Source organism: Oncorhynchus nerka, linkage group LG4 (assembly GCF_034236695.1).
Source record: "Oncorhynchus nerka isolate Pitt River linkage group LG4, Oner_Uvic_2.0, whole genome shotgun sequence".
Lineage (NCBI taxonomy): Eukaryota > Metazoa > Chordata > Actinopteri > Salmoniformes > Salmonidae > Oncorhynchus > Oncorhynchus nerka.
Window position 1 is genome coordinate 77,861,503 of NC_088399.1, and position 19,034 is coordinate 77,880,536.

Consider the following 19,034-nt stretch of genomic DNA (forward strand, 5'->3'; position numbering starts at 1 on the left):
CTTCGCTCTCTCTCTCTCTCTCTCGTCTCTCTTGTCTCTCTACTCTATCTCTCTTGTCACTCTTGTCTCTCTCCTCTCTCTCTCTCGTCTCTCTTGTCTCTCTACTCTATCTCTCTTGTCACTCTTGTCTTTCTCCTCTCTCTCTCTTCTCTCTCTCTATCACTCTCGTCTCTCTTGTCTCTCTCTCTCTCTCGTCTCTCTTGTCTCTCTACTCTATCTCTCTTGTCACTCTTGTCTCTCTCTCTCTCTCTCTCTCTCTCTCTCTCTCTGTCTCTGTCTCTGTCTCTGTCTCAGGGTATTCATATCAGTGTCAGGGCTGCACAGGGAGTAATGCCCCTACTGGACAGAAGGTGTGCTCTACAGTGCTGCAGTGCTGCTGAGTCTCACTGCAGTGTGCAGTGGCGTGTGTGTGTTTACAAGATATGTGTGTCACCTCCGCGGCTGCTGCTGCCACTCTGTCGCGGGAAAGGGAGGGGAGAGGGAGAAAGGGAAAAGAAGAAAGAAAGAGGAGAGGGAAGGGGAAAGAGAAGGAGAGGAGAGGAGGGAGAGAGAGAGGGAAGGGGAAAGAGCAAGAGAGTCCGGGGCCACGCCAAATAAAGCCATGTGGGCCTGGGCTGGGACGGCATCCCATACACTATAAATACGCTGCGCTCCTGGAGGTTCGGGTTTGGTGGCTGGGACTTGAGACCTACGAAGACCACAGCAACCTGGTGCCTCGGAAGAGCCTCCTCTGTGATCCTCCGTAACTCAGCCTCCGTTGTAGCAACCTCAGCAACTATGCCCCGCGTAGATGCAGACCTCAAACTGGACTTTAAGGATGTCCTATTCAGACCCAAGAGGAGCAGTCTGAAGAGCAGGTCAGAGGTAGGCCTGGAGGGGGCTGGGGAAAGTGGGACTGGGTGTAGGGGACTGTGGGTAGGGGACTGGAGGTATGGGACTGGAGGTATGGGACTGGGGGTAAGGGGACTGGAGGTAGGGGATTGGGGGTAGGGGACTGGGGGTAAGGGACTGGGGTTGGGGACTGGCGGTAGGGGACTGGAGGTAGGGGACTGGAGGTAGGGGACTGGAGGTAAGGGACAGGAGGTAGGGGAATTGGGAATGGGGATAAGGGACTGGGGGTAAGGGGACTGGGGGTATGGGACTGGAGGTAGGGGATTGGGGGTAGGGGACTGGGGTAAGGGATTGGGGTAGGGGACTGGAAGTAGGGGACTGGTGGTAGGGGACTGTGGGACTGGAGGTAGGGAGACTGGAGGTAGGGGACTGGACTGGGGGTAGGGGACTGGGGGTAGGGACTGGAAGTGTGGGACTGGAGGTAGGGGACTGGAGGTAGGGGACTGGCGGTAGGGGACAGGAGGTAGGGGACTGAATGGGGATAAGGGACTGGGGGGACTGGAGGTAGGGGACTGGAGGTAGGGGACTGGGGTAGGGGACTGGTAAGGATTGGGGGTAGGGGACAGGAGGTAGGGGACTGAGGTAGGGAGACTGGAGGTGGGAATGGGGATAAGGGACTGGGGGTAAGGGGATGGGGAATTGTAAGTTGTGTTCCTCTGGGTTTGCTGTGTGTTGTTTATGTCCTTGGCATTATTACAGGGAACATCTTATTACCTATTTGTAGTGGCTGGTGTTGATGTTTTTGATCTGTAACCACAATTTGTTACTGTATCTGAATAAGGAGGACATGTCAGACTACTTGATTAATTTGAGAGTAATTTAGATCAAGGGACTCAGTATAAAAATATGTATGAGTTGTGTATGTGTGCATGATAGAAATTCTGAACCAGAAGAGGAGGGACTTAGGGGAGTCGGTGACCTTCTCTTGGGTGACAGAGACAATGGTTTGTTTTAGGCCTGCTGTGTAGAAGCATACAGTCATGTCAAGACATGAGCCAGTAGCCCAGTCTAGGCCTATGGCATGTCAGCTCTTACCTTGCTCTTGGATCTTAAACTAAACCCAGACACTAAACCATGTAGTTTGGCATCAGGGTTTACTGTGTGTCAATGTAGGGGGCAACATGAGACAGGAGGACGCTTCTTGGAAAATCTGTTTAAAAATAGTCCTGCAGAGCTCTATGTGCTAACTGTCAATGAGAGCATTTTCCACATGCAGAGGGCCTACTGGAATAACACAAAGAGATAAACACACATACACACACACACAGTCTTGTACAGCTAACCTTGTGGGGACACAATTCAGTCTCATTCAAAATCCTATTTCCCTAACCAGTACTCTAACCCTAACCTTAACCCAAAAAACCTAACCTTAACCTTAACCTTTACCCTAAACCTAACCCTAGCTTCTAACACTAATTCTAACCTTAACATTAAACCCCCTAAAAATAACATTTGACCTTGTGGGTACCAACACAATGTCCCCAGTTGGTCAAATGTTTGTTTGTTTACTATTCTTATGGGGACTTCTGGTCCCCACAAGAATAGTTTAACACTTCCAGACACACACCATTTAATACACACATCCAAGGGTCAACAGGTGTGAGAGGACACATGCATATCTGCTGTAGAGTACTAGACACACTGGAGTGTAACATGGGAGTACACATTTTTTTTCCGCCTATCTGTTCAGTGTTCATTCATTCAGTGCCTGCGGCCAGGCAGCTCTTCTATTCTCTGCTGAAGTATTCCACTGTCTCTCTGGACAGCCACCGGGTGAAACAGTTTCTACCGTATAACACATGGTTTACTCCTGAGATCCACAACACAGCATAATAGCTTCCAATTTAACACTGAGACTTCAGTATTGAATGTATGATTGGACATATCATGTACATATAATGATATGCAGAGAGTCAGCCACGCCCTAGTACTATTGATTGGATAGCCTGCAGCAGAAGAGGAAGCGAAAAGACAGCAGTAGCAGTTGGGATCCGTGTTTAGATGTGAATGGAGATGGTAGCTATATCACGCAGCATGGTATAAGAGATGCTGAAGTGCAGACTCCCTCCCTACCTCTTTCCCTCTCTCCCTGAGCTTCACTGCAGCATGATGTCAGGGGGTGTGTGGGGACAACCTGACCTGAAAGACATAACATAGTAGACATAAATCTGTGACACTCAAAATAGTATGATGTTTGGTACGGTTACATAAGACAGAAACCTTAACCTCTAACCTTTACCCCTAACCTTAACCCTAACCTTAACCCTAACCTTAATCCCTAACCATAATCCTAGCCGAGCTAATGTTTACCACCTAGCTAACGTTGGCTACAACACATTTAAATTCGTAACATATCATCCGAATAGTAATTAGTAACATGTCACACGAAATGGGTGATGGACATCCACAAATTAATACATACCATACAAAACGTAACATATCATACTAAATGGAGGGAGACAGATTTACATTTAATATGTCACATCTACCCCTGAGTCCAGGTTGGTGTGCAGTGGGGAGGCCGGAGTTCCCCCGCTTTGTCAGGCTATTATTTAATGGGCCTGCAGTGATGGACTGACCTGCATTCCCAGCATCCCTGCTCCAACCCCTGCCCTCTAGCTCCCAGCTCCCATTCTCCAAGCCCCTCAGTCCTCCAGCCCAGCTCCTTGCCTCCCAGTCCTCCAGCCCAGCTCCTTGCCTCCCAGCCCTCCAGCCCAGCTCCCTGCCTCCCAGCCCTCCAGCCCAGCTCCCTGCCTCCCAGCCCTCCAGCCCAGCTCCCTGCCTCCCAGCCCAGCTCCTTGCCTCCCAGCCCTCCAGCCCAGCTCCCTGCCTCCCAGCCCTCCAGCCCAGCTCCCTGCCTCCCAGCCCTCCAGCCCAGCCTCCAAGCCCAGCTCCCAGCCTCCAAGCCCTCCAGCCCAGCCTCCAAGCCCCCAGCCCAGCTCCCAGCCTCCAAGCCCCCAGCCCTCCAGCCCAGCTCCCAGCCTCCAAGCCCCCCCCAGCCCTCCAGCCCAGCCTTCAAGCCCCCAGCCCAGCTCCCAGCCTCCAAGCCCCCAGCCCAGCTCCAAGCTTCCAAGCCCCCAGCCCAGCTCCCAGCCTCCAAGCCCTCCAGCCCAGCTCCCTGCCTCCCAGCCCCCAGCCCAGCTCCCAGCATCCAAGTCCCCAGCCCAGCTCCCAGCCTCCAAGCCCCCCGACCCAGCTCCCTGCCCCTGCCTCCAAGCCCCCAAGCCCAGCTCCCTGCCTCCAAGCCCCCAGCCCAGCTCCCTGCCTCCAAGCCCCCAGCCCAGCTCCCTGCCTCCAAGCCCCCAGCCCAGCTCCCAGCCTCCAAGCCCCCAGCCCAGCTCCCAGCCTCCAAGCCCCCGGCCCAGCTCCCAGCTCCCTGCCTCCCTGCCTCCAAGCCCCCAGCCCAGCTCCCTACCTCCAAGCCCCCAGCCCAGCTCCCTGCCTCCAAGCCCCCAGCCCAGTTCCCAGTCTCCAAGCCCCCCCAGCCCAGCTCCCAGCCTCCAAGCCCCCAGCCCAGCTCCCTGCCTCCAAGTCCCCCAGCCCAGCTCCCAGCCTCCAAGCCCCCAGCCCAGCTCCCAGCCTCCAAGCCCTCCAGCCCAGCTCCCAGCCTCCAAGCCCCCAGCCCAGCTCCCTGCCTCCAAGCCCCCAGCCCAGCTCCCAGCCTCAAAGCCCCCGAGCCCAGCTCCCAACCTCCAAGCCCCCAGCCCAGCTCCCAGCTTCCAAGCCCCAGCCCAGCTCCCAGCCTCCAAGCCCCCAGCCCAGCTCCCAGCCTCCAAGCCCTCCAGCCCAGCTCCCAGCCTCCAAGCCCCCAGCCCACCTCCCTGCCTCCAAGCCCCAGCCCAGCTCCCTGCCTCCCAGCCCACCAGCCCAGATCCCAGCATCCCTGCTACAACCTCAACCCCCAGCCCCACTGCCTCCCAGCCCCCAGCCCCCTGCTTCCCAACCCCTCTGCCTCCCAGCCCCACTGCCTCCCAGCCTCCCAGCCTCCCAACCCCTCTGCCTCCCAGCCTTCCTGCCTCCCAGCCCCCCTGCCTCCCAGCATCCCTTCCTCCCAGCCCCCCTACTTTCTAGCTTTAGTCCAGGTGATCTACAGCCATAGTCACTCCAGCACTGAGACCACAGTGGGGCCAGGCACCTACCATTACTCCTCTCTCAGGGCTATCGATCTAGGAGAGGGAGAGGGAGAGGGAGAAGAAGAGGGAGAGAGAAAGAGAGAGAGAAGCGAAAGAGACACAGGCCACTGAAACCCCATTAAACAGAGAGACTAGTGGACGTCCAGTCGCAGGTGGAGTTCACGGGAAACGCTCTGTGACTTATCGATTTCCTGTTGGGAGGAATTCACAGCAACAGAGCAGAGGCAGAGGGAGGTTTTTGCTCTAACCGGAACATTGGTAATTCACACTCTCACCTCTGACACCGTAATACTGGTATAATGAAATGTGGGGCTATAGAATGTTGCTCCCCTCAAGGGAGTCATTTAATATGGAGATGAAACAGTAAGTGCTGTCTGTGAAATGAAGAGGAGGCGGGCAATTTCAGCAGAAATTATATTCACTTTTGGTGGGAGTTAAATCAATATTAGCTATTGATCAGCAAACACTTATTGGTGTCAAGCTATGAGAGATGTCCTTTTTAAAGACCCATGTTTAAACCAGTCAGTCACTCTCCAGCCAACTGAGCTCCTAGATAAGAACCAACCAAACAACCTGCCGCTGAGTAGACAGAGCTTTGAGCTGTGCAATACCTGATACCCTTGGCCAATCTCTCTCTCTCTCTCTCTCTCTCTCTCTCTCTCTCTCTCTCTCTCTCTCTCTCTCTCGCTCTCTCTGTCTCTCTCTGAGATCACTAGGGGTCCGGTTACAGGCTGCCAGAGCTAATCTAAATGATTCAGCACATCCCCTTCAACACAGTGAAGTGTTTTCTGTCTCAGCAGCACAGACACATATTGTGAGTTGGATAAAGCCTGAAGCTTCACCCTCACGCTGGTGTACAGTATGTAACCCATCCTACTGTGTGTTTATCAAAGGCCTTGGCCTGTACTTTGGGTCAGGGAGATTAAGGTACAGTCGATTGGTATTAGGTGGAATCAGGTAGCTTTTACCTTTCAGCAAGTAATACGGATGTTTTAATAACTTGTGTTTTTTGCCTGCATGATGTGCTGTACTTAGACTTCCTCTAAAAATAGGTTATCCAGGCTGCGGTCAAAGATCCCTAATCATGAAGAACCCTGTGGAGGAGGTCCCCATTTAATCAGGTCCATCATTGTATTACATCCCTTATCCACCTCCTCTGTTCTGGGGGGTGATTAAATTGAGCTCCTGGCTTGGCCTCGGGCCCAAGCCTGGTTGTAACTGTAGCACTGAGCTGACTCATACTCCACTCAGTTTACCTCAAGCCCAGAAAGGCCTTCACATGACGACAGGATATCACTAACCCTAACCCAGGCTTGATGTCCACTTGTGTCTGCATGCAAAATCAACATATATCTCAATGCTTTCAGGTTGACCTGGCAAGGACGTTCACATTCCGTAACTCTAAGCAGACCTACCATGGCATCCCCATCATCGCTGCCAACATGGACACCACAGGGACCTTTGAGATGGCCCGGGTCCTCAGCAAGGTGAGAGTAACACACTGACAGCCTTTCACTTTCATCCCACTCTGACTGGCTAACTGACTGACTGGCTAATGGACTGACAGACTGACTGACTCTCTCTCCATATCTCACTCCAGCACACACTCTTCACGGCTATGCAGAAGCACTACTCACTGGATGAGTGGAAGACCTTTGCAGTCAACCACCCAGAATGCTTAGAGGTAAAACAGGAAGTCCCCACAGATACTCTTTCATGTCCCCCATGGTGTGAACATTGTCTATGGTGTCTGAGTCTTGTAAAGTACTAAAGTAATTTCCCCTTGGGGATTAATGAAGTGTTTTGATTGAATGAATTGCTCATACTGCAGTATTTTATTGTTGACCTCCAGCACATAGCAGCGAGCTCTGGCAGCGGTAAGGCTGATCTAGAGAGACTGTGTGAGATCTTGGAGGCTATCCCTGACATAAAATACATCTGTCTGGACGTTGCCAACGGTTACTCAGAGTACTTTGTGGAATTCGTGAAAACCGTCAGGGACAAGTTCCCCAAACACACCATCATGGTAAGATGAGAGTTCTCTGCATTTTAACTCTTCTTTATGGATTTTAGCTTAATCAGCATACATTTTTTGGTGATCAAATGTTCTTTGTTTATTAATAATACATTTGAGCAAACATGAATACAGATATACAAAATATATATAGTTTAATCCAGGTTTATATGTATTATGTGTCCACATCATGATCTATCTTTAGCCGGCGGATGATCAGGAAATAGTTTGCCATTCATGTCTTGAGCCCTTGATAGTTACCATTGCCTTGTTTATACCTGGTTCTAACATGCGTCCTTTTTTCCTGATCTTATCCACATTCTGATTGTGCCCACGTTGTAGCCATTGCATCTACACATGCGTTTACACAATAGATGGGCAAATGCTGGGCCAATAGCTGGGCAAAATATCAGAATTGGGCTGCCTGTATAAACACAGCCTTAGTCAACCACAACAGTTTGTTTTATGTCTTCTGCTTGCTTCATGTATGTATGTATAAAGAATTGAAATAGGTCATGGAGGGTATGAGGTTGTACCTTCTAAAAAGTCATGGAGGGTATGTTGTACCTTCTAAAAGGTCATGGAGGGTATGAGGTTGTACCTTCTAAAAGGTCATGGAGGGTATGAGGTTGTACCTTCTAAAAGGTCATGGAGGGTATGAGGTTGTTCCTTCTAAAAGGTAATGGAGGGTATGAGGTTGTACCTTCTAAAAGGTCATGGAGGGTATGTTGTACCTTCTAAAAGGTCATGGAGGGTATGAGGTTGTACCTTCTAAAAGGTCATGGAGGGTATGAGGTTGTTCCTTCTAAAAGGTCATGGAGGGTATGAGGTTGTACCTTCTAAAAGGTCATGGAGGGTATGAGGTTGTACCTTCTAAAAGGTCATGGAGGGTGTGAGGTTGTTCCTTCTAAAAGGTCATGGAGGGTGTGAGGTTGTACCTTCTAAAAGGTCATGGAGGGTGTGAGGTTGTACCTTCTAAAAGGTCATGGAGGGTTTGAGGTTGTTCCTTAGTCTGTTTAACAAGACAGAAGTGTCCTAATAATTACTATTATCTAACCTGGAGGCCTGTGTCTCTTTATTTTCTGTGTGTGTGTGTGTGTGTGTGTGTGTGTGTGTGTGTGTGTGTGTGTGTGTGTGTGTGTGTGTGTGTGTGTGTGTGTGTGTGTGTGTGTGTGTGTGTGTGTGTGTGTGTGTGTGTGTGTGTGTGTGTGTGTGTGTGTGTGTGTGTGTGTGTGTGTGTGTGTGTGTGTGTGTGTGTGTGTGTGTGTGTGTGTGTGTGTGTGTGTGTGTGTGTGTGTGCGTGCGTGTGTGCGCGCGCGCAGGCTGGTAACGTGGTAACAGGGGAGATGGTGGAGGAGCTCATTCTCTCTGGCGCTGACATCATCAAAGTGGGCATCGGGCCAGGTGGGTGCGTCAGTCTAAGTGTTCCCCCTGGCAAGGTGGGTGCATAAATCTAAGTGTTCCCGGAGGCAAGGAGACTGTCCACATCTGTTCCATCTCTACACACACGCCAAGCTACCTAACTGCTACGGGCAACAAACAAAGACATTCAATAAATTCTCTAATGTAGCATAAAGGGATGTTGTAATGACCGGGGTGAGGAATTACAATAGACTATATTATGGTGTTGTATTAATGAACTTCTTTGATATGTAACAGTAATAATGAATAACGGCTCTATTGACAGGCTCAGTGTGCACCACCCGTATCAAGACCGGGGTGGGCTACCCTCAGCTCAGCGCTGTTATCGAGTGTGCAGACTCCGCCCACGGCCTCAAGGGACATATTATCTCAGTGAGACCCCCACCCCCCTTTGAATACACACACTAGACTGTAGATATGCTATCCAGTTGTTTGAGTCATCTCTCTATTAAGTTGTCTTGGGGTTGGCTCAGGGACTGACAAAGTATTGGATGACAGTTGTGTGAGTCATCTCTCTATTAAGTTGTCTTGGGGTTGGCTCAGGGACTGACAAAGTATTGGATGACAGTTGTGTGAGTCATCTCTCTATTAAGTTGTCTTGGGGTTGGCTCAGGGACTGACAAAGTATTGGATGACAGTTGTGTGAGTCATCTCTCTATTAAGTTGTCTTGGGGTTGGGTCAGGGACTGACAAAGTATTGGATGACAGTTGTTTGAGTCATCTCGCTATTAAGTTGTCTTGGGGTTGGGTCAGGGACTGACAAAGTATTGGATGACAGTTGTGTGAGTCATCTCTCTATTAAGTTGTCTTGGGGTTGGCTCAGGGACTGACAAAGTATTGGATGACAGTTGTTTGAGTCATCTCTCTATTAAGTTGTCTTGGGGTTGGCTCAGGGACTGACAAAGTATTGGATGACAGTTGTTTGAGTCATCTCTCTATTAAGTTGTCTTGGGGTTGGCTCAGGGACTGACAAAGTATTGGATGACAGTTGTGTGAGTCATCTCTCTATTAAGTTGTCTTGGGGTTGGGTCAGGGACTGACAAAGTATTGGATGACCAGTTGTTTGAGGCATCTCTCTATTAAGTTGTCTTGGGGTTGGGTCAGGGACTGACAAAGTATTGGATGAGCAGTTGTTTGAGGCATCTCTCTATTTGTTAGTAATACAGAAGCAGCCATGACAAACACATTTTGGTGCGATCTCTGTAGCAACGTGTTACCTCTAGAGGGCAGTATTAGTCTTGCAAATGGAAAGAAGCAAACATTTTTATTTGACCTTTTTTTAAATAGGCAAGTCAGCTAAGAACAAATTCTTATTTACAATGACGGCCTAGGAACAGTGGGTTAACTGCCATGTTCAGGGCATAATGACAGATATTTACCTTGTCAGCACGGGGATTCGATCTAGCAACCTTTCGGTTACTGGCCCAACGCTCTTAACCATTATTGAAATTGCAAAGGGATGACCACATTAAAATCTAAAAGCTAGACAACACCAACAATGTCTTTCTCTTCCACAGGATGGTGGCTGCAGTTGCCCAGGCGACGTGGCTAAAGCTTTCGGTATGTGAACCTCCTAACACACGTGTCAAACACATTCCACCAGAGGGCCGAGTGTCTGCAGGTTTTCGCTCATCCCTTGTACTTGATTGATGAATTAAGGTCACTGATTAGTAAGGAAATCCCCTCACCTGGTTGTCTAGGTCTTAATTGGAAGGAAAAAACAAAAACCAGCAGACACTATCCTAACAGAACCACCTGACTTCATAACTGTCGTTAGTACATCGAGCGTGAATGGTCGTTAGACTATATTAAAACTTCTTAGGGCTGCAATCCCGTTAACGGGATCGATATGACAACAGCCAGTGAAAGTGTAGGGCGCCAAATTCAAAACAACAGAAATCTCATAATTAAAATTCCTCAAACACACATGTATTTTATACCGTTTTAAAGGTAATCTTGTTGTTAATCCCACCACAGTGTCCGATTTCAAATAGGCTTTACAGCGAAAGCACCACAAACGATTATGTTAGGTCACCACCAACTCACAGAACAACACAGCCAATTTTCCAGCCAAAGAGAGAAGTCACAAAAAGCACAAATATAGATAAAATAAAATTAATCACTAACCGTTGATGATCTTCATCAGATGACACTCATAGGACTTCATGTTACACAATACATGTATGTTTTGTTTGATAAAGTTCATATTTATATTAAAAAATCTCAGTATACATTGACGCGTTATGTTCACTAGTTCCAAATACATCCGGTGATATTGCAGAGCCATATCATTTTACAGAAATACTCATGATAAATGTCGATGAAAATACAATTGTTAAACATGGAAATATAGATATACCTCTCCTTAATGCAACCGCTGTGTCAGATTTTTTTTTTTTATTACGGAAAAAGCAAACCATGCAATAATCTGAGACGGCGCTCAGAAAAAGAAAAAATGATCCGCCATGTTGGAGTCAACAGAAATCAGAAATAACATTATAAATATTCCCTTACCTTTGATGATATTCATCAGAATGCACTCCCAGGAATCCTAGTTCCACAATAAATGTTTGTTTTGTTTGATAATGTCCATTATTTATGTCCAAGTAGCTACTTTTGTTAGGGCGTTTAGTACACCTATCCAAACGCTCGTGCAGGTCCAGCCGAACGTCGGACGAAAACCAAAAAGTTATATTAAAGGTCTTAGAAACATTTCAAACTAAGTTTAGAATCAATCTTTAGGATGTTGTTATCATAAATCTTCAATAACATTCCAACCGGAGAATTCCATTGTCTGTAGAAAAGCCATGGAATGCAGGTCGCTATCATGTGAAATGCACATGACCAGGACCTGGCTCTCTGCCAGCCCACTGACTCAAACAGCTCCCATCTGGCCCCACATCACAGTAGAAGCCTCATTAAAGTTTCTAAAGACGGTTGACATCTAGTGGAAGCCTTAAGAAGTGCAACATAACCAATATCCCACTGTGTATTCAATAGGGGCTGGGTTGAAAATCGACCAACCTCAGATTTCCCACTTCCTGTTTGGATTTATTCTCAGGTTTTTGCCTGTCATATGAGTTCTGTTATACTCACAGACATCATTCAAACAGATCCAAACAGATTTAGAAACTTCAGAGTGTTTTATATCCAATACTAATAATAATATGCATATATTAGCAACTGAGACTGAGGAGCAGGCCGCTTACTCTGAGCACCTTTCATCCAAGCTACTCAATACTGCCCCTGCAGCCATAAGAAGTTACAGCAGGGCCTTGTTCAACGAGGAGACACCATTTTGAACTACCTGATCTTGTCCATGGCTGGTTGCTGATTGGCTTCCATCCTCATCCACAGGTGCAGGGGCTGACTTTGTGATGATGGGGGGCATGCTGGCGGGACACGACCAGTGTCTGGGTGAGGTCGTCCAGAAGGATGGCAAGAAGGTCAAGCTGTTCTACGGGATGAGCTCAGACACCGCCATGAAGAAATACGTAGGGGGAGTGGCCGAGTACAGGTGAGACACAGTCACCTACCAACCACTATCTGTCAATATGGGCAAGAGCATGCTAAATGACCTGTTGAATGTTACTGTGACGAGGCCTGCTAAATGACCTGTTGGATGTTACTGTGAGGGGGCCTGATAAATGACATGTTGGATGTTACTGTGAGGGGGACGGATAAATTATCTATTGAATGTTACGGTGAGGGGGCCTGATAAATGACATGTTGGATGTTACTGTGAGGGGGCCTGATAAATGACATGTTGGATGTTACTGTGAGTGGGCCTGATAAATGACATGTTGGATGTTACGGTGAGGGGGCCTGATAAATGACATGTTGGATGTTACGGTGAGGGGGCCTGATAAATGACATGTTGGATGTTACTGTGAGGGGGCCTGATAAATGACATTTTGGATGTTACTGTGAGGGGGACGGATAAATGACATGTTGGATGTTACGGTGAGGGGGCCTGATAAATGACATGTTGGATGTTACTGTGAGGGGGCCTGATAAATGACATGTTGGATGTTACTGTGAGGGGGCCTGATAAATGACATGTTGGATGTTACTGTGAGGGGGCCTGATAAATGACATGTTGGATGTTACTGTGAGGGGGCCTGATAAATGACCTGTTGGATGTTACTGTGAGGGGGCCTGATAAATGACATGTTAGATGTTACTGTGAGGGGGACGGATAAATTATCTATTGAATGTTACGGTGAGGGGGCCTGATAAATGACATGTTGGATGTTACTGTGAGGGGGCCTGATAAATGACATGTTGGATGTTACTGTGAGTGGGCCTGATAAATGACATGTTGGATGTTACTGTGAGGGGGCCTGATAAATGACATGTTGGATGTTACTGTGAGGGGCCTGATAAATGACATGTTGGATGTTACTGTGAGGGGGCCTGATAAATGACATGTTGGATGTTACTGTGAGGGGGCCTGATAAATGACATGTTGGATGTTACTGTGAGGGGGCCTGATAAATGACATGTTGGATGTTACTGTGAGGGGGCCTGATAAATGACATGTTGGATGTTACTGTGAGGGGGCCTGATAAATGACATGTTGGATGTTACTGTGAGGGGGCCTGATAAATGACATGTTGAATGTTACGGTGAGGGGGCCTGATAAATGACATGTTGGATGTTACTGTGAGGGGGCCTGATAAATGACATGTTGGATGTTACTGTGAGGGGGCCTGATAAATGACATGTTGGATGTTACTGTGAGGGGCCCTGATAAATGACATGTTGGATGTTACTGTGAGGGGGCCTGATAAATGACATGTTGGATGTTACTGTGAGGGGGCCTGATAAATGACATGTTGGATGTTACTGTGAGGGGGCCTGATAAATGACATGTTGAATGTTACGGTGAGGGGGCCTGATAAATGACATGTTGGATGTTACTGTGAGGGGGCCTGATAAATGACATGTTGGATGTTACTGTGAGGGGGCCTGATAAATGACCTGTTGAATGTTACTGTGAGGGGGCCTGCTAAATGACCTGTTTGATGTAACTGTGAGGGGGCCTGCTAAATGACCTGTTTGATGTAACTGTGAGGGGGCCTGCTGAATGACCTGTTTGATGTAACTGTGAGGGGGCCTGCTGAATGACCTGTTGAATGTAACTGTGAGGGGGCCTGCTAAATTATCTATTGCATGTAACTGTGAGGGGGCCTGCTAAATGACCTGCTGAATGTTACTGTGAGGGGGCCTGATAAATGACCTGTTGGATGTTATTGTGAGGGGGCCTGCTAAATGACCTATTGGCTGTTATTGTGATGGGGCCTGCTAAATGACCTATTGGATGTTACTGTGAGGGGGCCTGCTAAATGACCTATTGGATGTTACTGTGAGGGGGCCTGCTAAATGACCTATTGGATGTTACTGTGAGGGGGCAGATGGAGATTGAACTTGTTGATGTGAAGTTGCATGGTATCTTCATTTTTTTGTTGTATAATACCCCGTGAAATACATTTATTTTACCCACCTTTGTTATTCAAAATCCAACTGCTGCTACCAATGTGATGTAAAAGACAAAGTTTAAGTGTCCTCTGAATAAAAATGATTTGTAATCGTGATCAGTAACATCACCATGATGTTGCTTGAACATTGTCTCAGCGTTATCAGATATACTGAGTTGGTGCTGATGTTCTCCTCTCCCTCTGCAGGGCGTCAGAGGGTAGAACCGTGGAAGTTCCTTACAGAGGAGATGTTGAGAACACCATCAGAGATATCCTAGGGGGCCTCCGCTCCACCTGTACCTATGTAGGAGCTGCCAAACTGAAGGAGCTTAGTCGCAGAACCACCTTTATCAGAGTCACACAGCAGGCCAGCACCATGTTCCACTAATCACACACGAACAGGAAAACACACTACCGCCATCATTACAAATGTGTTTCTCTCTGGAACTCTGTTGTAACATGCTCTGCATATTTGGTTATTATGTAAAATTGTGAGTAATATTATCAGAACATGATTTAAAACATTCAGTCTGCTCTGCAGAAATAAAATATGCAAGAGCCTGTTAGGGTTGCTTGAAACCTTACTACTCTGTCCATACTCAGTGTATATTACTTAGATATTGCAATAACTGCATGCTGGCTTTGAGTGCTTTCCATGGCGTTTCCTCTCTAGACTGATAATATTAAAGGTCCAATGCAGACGTTTTTATCTCAATATCAAATCATTTCTGGGTAACAATGAAGTTCCTCACTGTGATTGTTTTAAATTAAAGTTGTCAAAAAGAAACAAAATAGCTTCTTAGCATACATTTTTTTGCTAGGACTATCTGAGAGTGGTCTGAGTAGGTAGGTGAAAACTGAAAACTAGCTGTTTTCAGCACAGTGAGAGGGTTAATACAGTGTGGTAGTGCCTGCTTTTCTCTGCTTTCTGTGTGACTGTGAAAGTGCTCTGGGTGTGGCGGGAAGAGAAGGGAAGCACCATCAGGGCAGTGGAATGTCAGGAATGTTGGGTTAACTAACTGCGGGACTGTGGACTCACTCACTGTATTACACTGCTGTTGGGTTAACTAACTGCGGGACTGTGGACTCACTCACTGTATTACACTGCTGTTGGGTTAACTAACTGCGGGACTGAGGACTCACTCACTGTATTACACTGCTGTTGGGTTAACTAACTGCGGGACTGTGGACTCACTCACTGTATTACACTGCTGTTGGGTTAACTAACTGCGGGGCTGTGGACTCACTCACTGTATTACACTGCTGTTGGGTTAACTAACTGCGGGACTGTGGTCTCACTCACTGTATTACACTGCTGTTGGGTGAACTTACTACATCACTGTATTATACTGCTGTTGGGTTAACTAACTGCGGGACTGTGGACTCACTCACTGTATTACACTGCTGTTGGGTGAACTTACTACATCACTGTATTACACTGCTGTTGGGTTAACTAACTGCGGGACTGTGGACTCACTCACTGTATTACACTGCTGTTGGGTTAACTAACTGCGGGACTGTGGACTCACTCACTGTACTACACTGCTGTTGGGTTAACTAACTGCGGGACTGTGGACTCACTCACTGTATTACACTGCTGTTGGGTGAACTTACTACATCACTGTATTACACTGCTGTTGGGTTAACTTACTACATCACTCTATTACACTGCTGTTGGGTTAACTTACTACATCCTGTATTACACTGCTGTTGGGTTAACTTACTACATCGCTGTATTATACTGCTGTGGGTTAACTTACTACATCACTCTATTACACTGCTGTTGGGTTAACTTACTACATCACTGTATTATACTGCTGTTGGGTTAACTTACTACATCGCTGTATTATACTGCTGTGGGTTAACTTACTACATCACTCTATTACACTGCTGTTGGGTTAACTTACTACATCGCTGTATTACACTGCTGTTGGGTTAACTTACTACATCACTGTATTACACTGCTGTTGGGTTAACTTACTACATCGCTGTATTATACTGCTGTGGGTTAACTTACTACATCACTCTATTACACTGCTGTTGGGTTAACTTACTACATCACTGTATTATACTGCTGTTGGGTTAACTTACTACATCGCTGTATTATACTGCTGTGGGTTAACTTACTACATCACTCTATTACACTGCTGTTGGGTTAACTTACTACATCGCTGTATTACACTGCTGTTGGGTTAACTTACTACATCGCTGTATTATACTGCTGTTGGGTTAACTTACTACATCACTCTATTACACTGCTGTTGGGTTAACTTACTACATCACTCTATTACACTGCTGTTGGGTTAACTTACTACATCACTGTATTACACTGCTGTTGGGTTAACTTACTACATCACTCTATTACACTGCTGTTGGGTTAACTTACTACATCACTCTATTACACTGCTGTTGGGTTAACTTACTACATCACTCTATTACACTGCTGTTGGGTTAACTTACTACATCACTCTATTACACTGCTGTTGGGTTAACTTACTACATCACTGTATTACACTGCTGTTGGGTTAACTTACTACATCACTCTATTACACTGCTGTTGGGTTAACTTACTACATCACTCTATTACACTGCTGTTGGGTTAACTTACTACATCACTGTATTACACTGCTGTTGGGTTAACTTACTACATCACTCTATTACACTGCTGTTGGGTTAACTTACTACATCACTCTATTACACTGCTGTTGGGTTAACTTACTACATCACTCTATTACACTGCTGTTGGGTTAACTTACTACATCACTCTATTACACTGCTGTTGGGTTAACTTACTACATCACTCTATTACACTGCTGTTGGGTTAACTTACTACATCACTGTATTACACTGCTGTTGGGTTAACTTACTACATCACTCTATTACACTGCTGTTGGGTTAACTTACTACATCACTGTATTACACTGCTGTTGGGTTAACTTACTACATCACTCTATTACACTGCTGTTGGGTTAACTTACTACATCACTGTATTACACTGCTGTTGGGTTAACTTACTACATCACTCTATTACACTGCTGTTGGGTTAACTTACTACATCGCTGTATTATACTGCTGTTGGGTTAACTTACTACATCGCTGTATTACACTGCTGTTGGGTTAACATTTACATTTACATTTAAGTCATTTAGCAGACGCTCTTATCCAGAGCGACTTACAAATTGGTGCTTTCACCTTATGACATCCAGTGGAACAGGCACTTTACAATAGTGCATCTAGGTCTTTTAAGGGAGGGGGGTGAGAAGGATTACTTTATCCTATCCTAGGTATTCCTTAAAGAGGTGGGGTTTCAGGTGTCTCCGGAAGGTGGTGATTGACTCCGCTGTCCTGGCGTCGTGAGGGAGTTTGTTCCACCATTGGGGGGCCAGAGCAGCGAACAGTTTTGACTGGGCTGAGCGGGAACTGTACTTCCTCAGTGGTAGGGAGGCGAGCAGGCCAGAGGTGGATGAACGCAGTGCCCTTGTTTGGGTGTAGGGCCTGATCAGAGCCTGGAGGTACTGAGGTGCCGTTCCCCTCACAGCTCCGTAGGCAAGCACCATGGTCTTGTAGCGGATGCGAGCTTCAACTGGAAGCCAGTGGAGAGAGCGGAGGAGCGGGGTGACGTGAGAGAACTTGGGAAGGTTGAACACCAGACGGGCTGCGGCGTTCTGGATGAGTTGTAGGGGTTTAATGGCACAGGCAGGGAGCCCAGCCAACAGCGAGTTGCAGTAATCCAGACGGGAGATGACAAGTGCCTGGATTAGGACCTGCGCCGCTTCCTGTGTGAGGCAGGGTCGTACTCTGCGGATGTTGTAGAGCATGAACCTACAGGAACGGGCCACCGCCTTGATGTTATTTGAGAACGACAGGGTGTTGTCCAGGATCACGCCAAGGTTCTTAGCGCTCTGGGAGGAGGACACAATGGAGTTGTCAACCGTGATGGCGAGATCATGGAACGGGCAGTCCTTCCCGGGAGGAAGAGCAGCTCCGTCTTGCCGAGGTTCAGCTTGAGGTGATGATCCGTCATCCACACTGATATGTCTGCCAGACATGCAGAGATGCGATTCGCCACCTGGTCGTCAGAAGGGGGAAAGGAGAAGATTAATTGTGTGTCGTCTGCATAGCAATGATAGGAGAGACCATGTGAGGTTATGACAGAGCCAAGTGACTTGGTGTATAGCGAGAATAGGAGAGGGCCTAGAACAGAGCCCTGGGGGACACCAGTGGTGAGAGCACGTGGTGAGGAGACGGATTCTCGCCACGCCACCTGGTAGGAGCGACCTGTCAGGTAGGACGCAATCCAAGCGTGGGCCGCGCCGGAGATGCCCAACTCGGAGAGGGTGGAGAGGAGGATCTGATGGTTCACAGTATCGAAGGCAGCCGATAGGTCTAGAAGTGCAGTTAACTTACTACATCGCTGTATTATACTGCTGTTGAGTTAACTTACTACATCGCTGTATTACACTGCTGTTGGGTTAACTTACTACATCACTCTATTACACTGCTGTTGGGTTAACTTACTACATCACTGTATTATACTGCTGTTGGGTTAACTTACTACATCGCTGTATTATACTGCTGTTGAGTTAACTTACTACATCGCTGTATTACACTGCTGTTGGGTTAACTTACTACATCGCTGTATTATACTGCTGTTGGGTTAACTTACTACGTTGCTATATTACTGTACTGGAACGTTGAAGGATTAAACATTACTGTAAAACAAACATAGCCTTCCTGCTGTAATCGTAATGGAGTTCCCAAAAAGGATTTGAGAGTTCTTTGTCGTGAGTAAATGTGAACATATCTGGATTAAGATCTGTTGTGTTTGTTCAGCTGTTGAAACTGTGGAACACTGCAGGCAGGTAATAAGCATTGATATGTGCAGTAGGTCAATGTCTTCATTTTTCATATTGAGGATAATAGCCACAGAAGAATGTTGCTTGTGATAGATTCAGACTCAGTGCAATTGCAAGCATGTACAAGTGCACAGGGTCTCAATATGTATCCATATGAACACACTACTTACAATGCAAGCCCAATATGTTGCTACATTCTAAGTAGTAGTCTATGCTAGTGGATATAGTGGAACACAGC

The 19,034-nt window shown here is 47.1% G+C and overlaps 2 protein-coding genes across 4 annotated transcripts; both read left to right on the forward strand.

Annotated features, from left to right (window-relative positions):
* The first annotated feature begins 515 nt into the window (after positions 1-515).
* Positions 516-14,645, forward strand: LOC115128640 (GMP reductase 1). Of its 3 annotated transcripts, none has more exons than XM_065017904.1 (9): positions 519-864; positions 6,392-6,511; positions 6,625-6,708; positions 6,877-7,050; positions 8,361-8,442; positions 8,726-8,832; positions 9,978-10,020; positions 11,818-11,977; positions 14,148-14,645. In XM_065017904.1, the coding sequence occupies exons 1-9, from the start codon at positions 778-780 to the stop codon at positions 14,326-14,328; spliced, it is 1,038 nt and encodes a 345-aa protein (XP_064873976.1). In that variant the 5' UTR covers positions 519-777; the 3' UTR covers positions 14,329-14,645. The 3 variants fall into 3 exon arrangements, with proteins under 3 accessions (XP_064873978.1, XP_064873976.1, XP_064873977.1); XM_065017905.1 differs by lacking the exon at positions 519-864 and adding an exon at positions 5,745-5,838; XM_065017906.1 differs by lacking the exons at positions 6,625-6,708; positions 6,877-7,050 and having other exon boundaries at positions 516-864.
* Positions 3,465-5,681, forward strand: LOC135571341 (uncharacterized; the record flags this gene model as incomplete). Its single annotated transcript, XM_065017112.1, has 2 exons — positions 3,465-4,351; positions 4,404-5,681. Coding segments are annotated over 2 exons (1,446 nt in total), but the record flags the coding sequence as incomplete, so codon positions are not given.
* Positions 14,646-19,034: the final 4,389 nt, after the last annotated feature.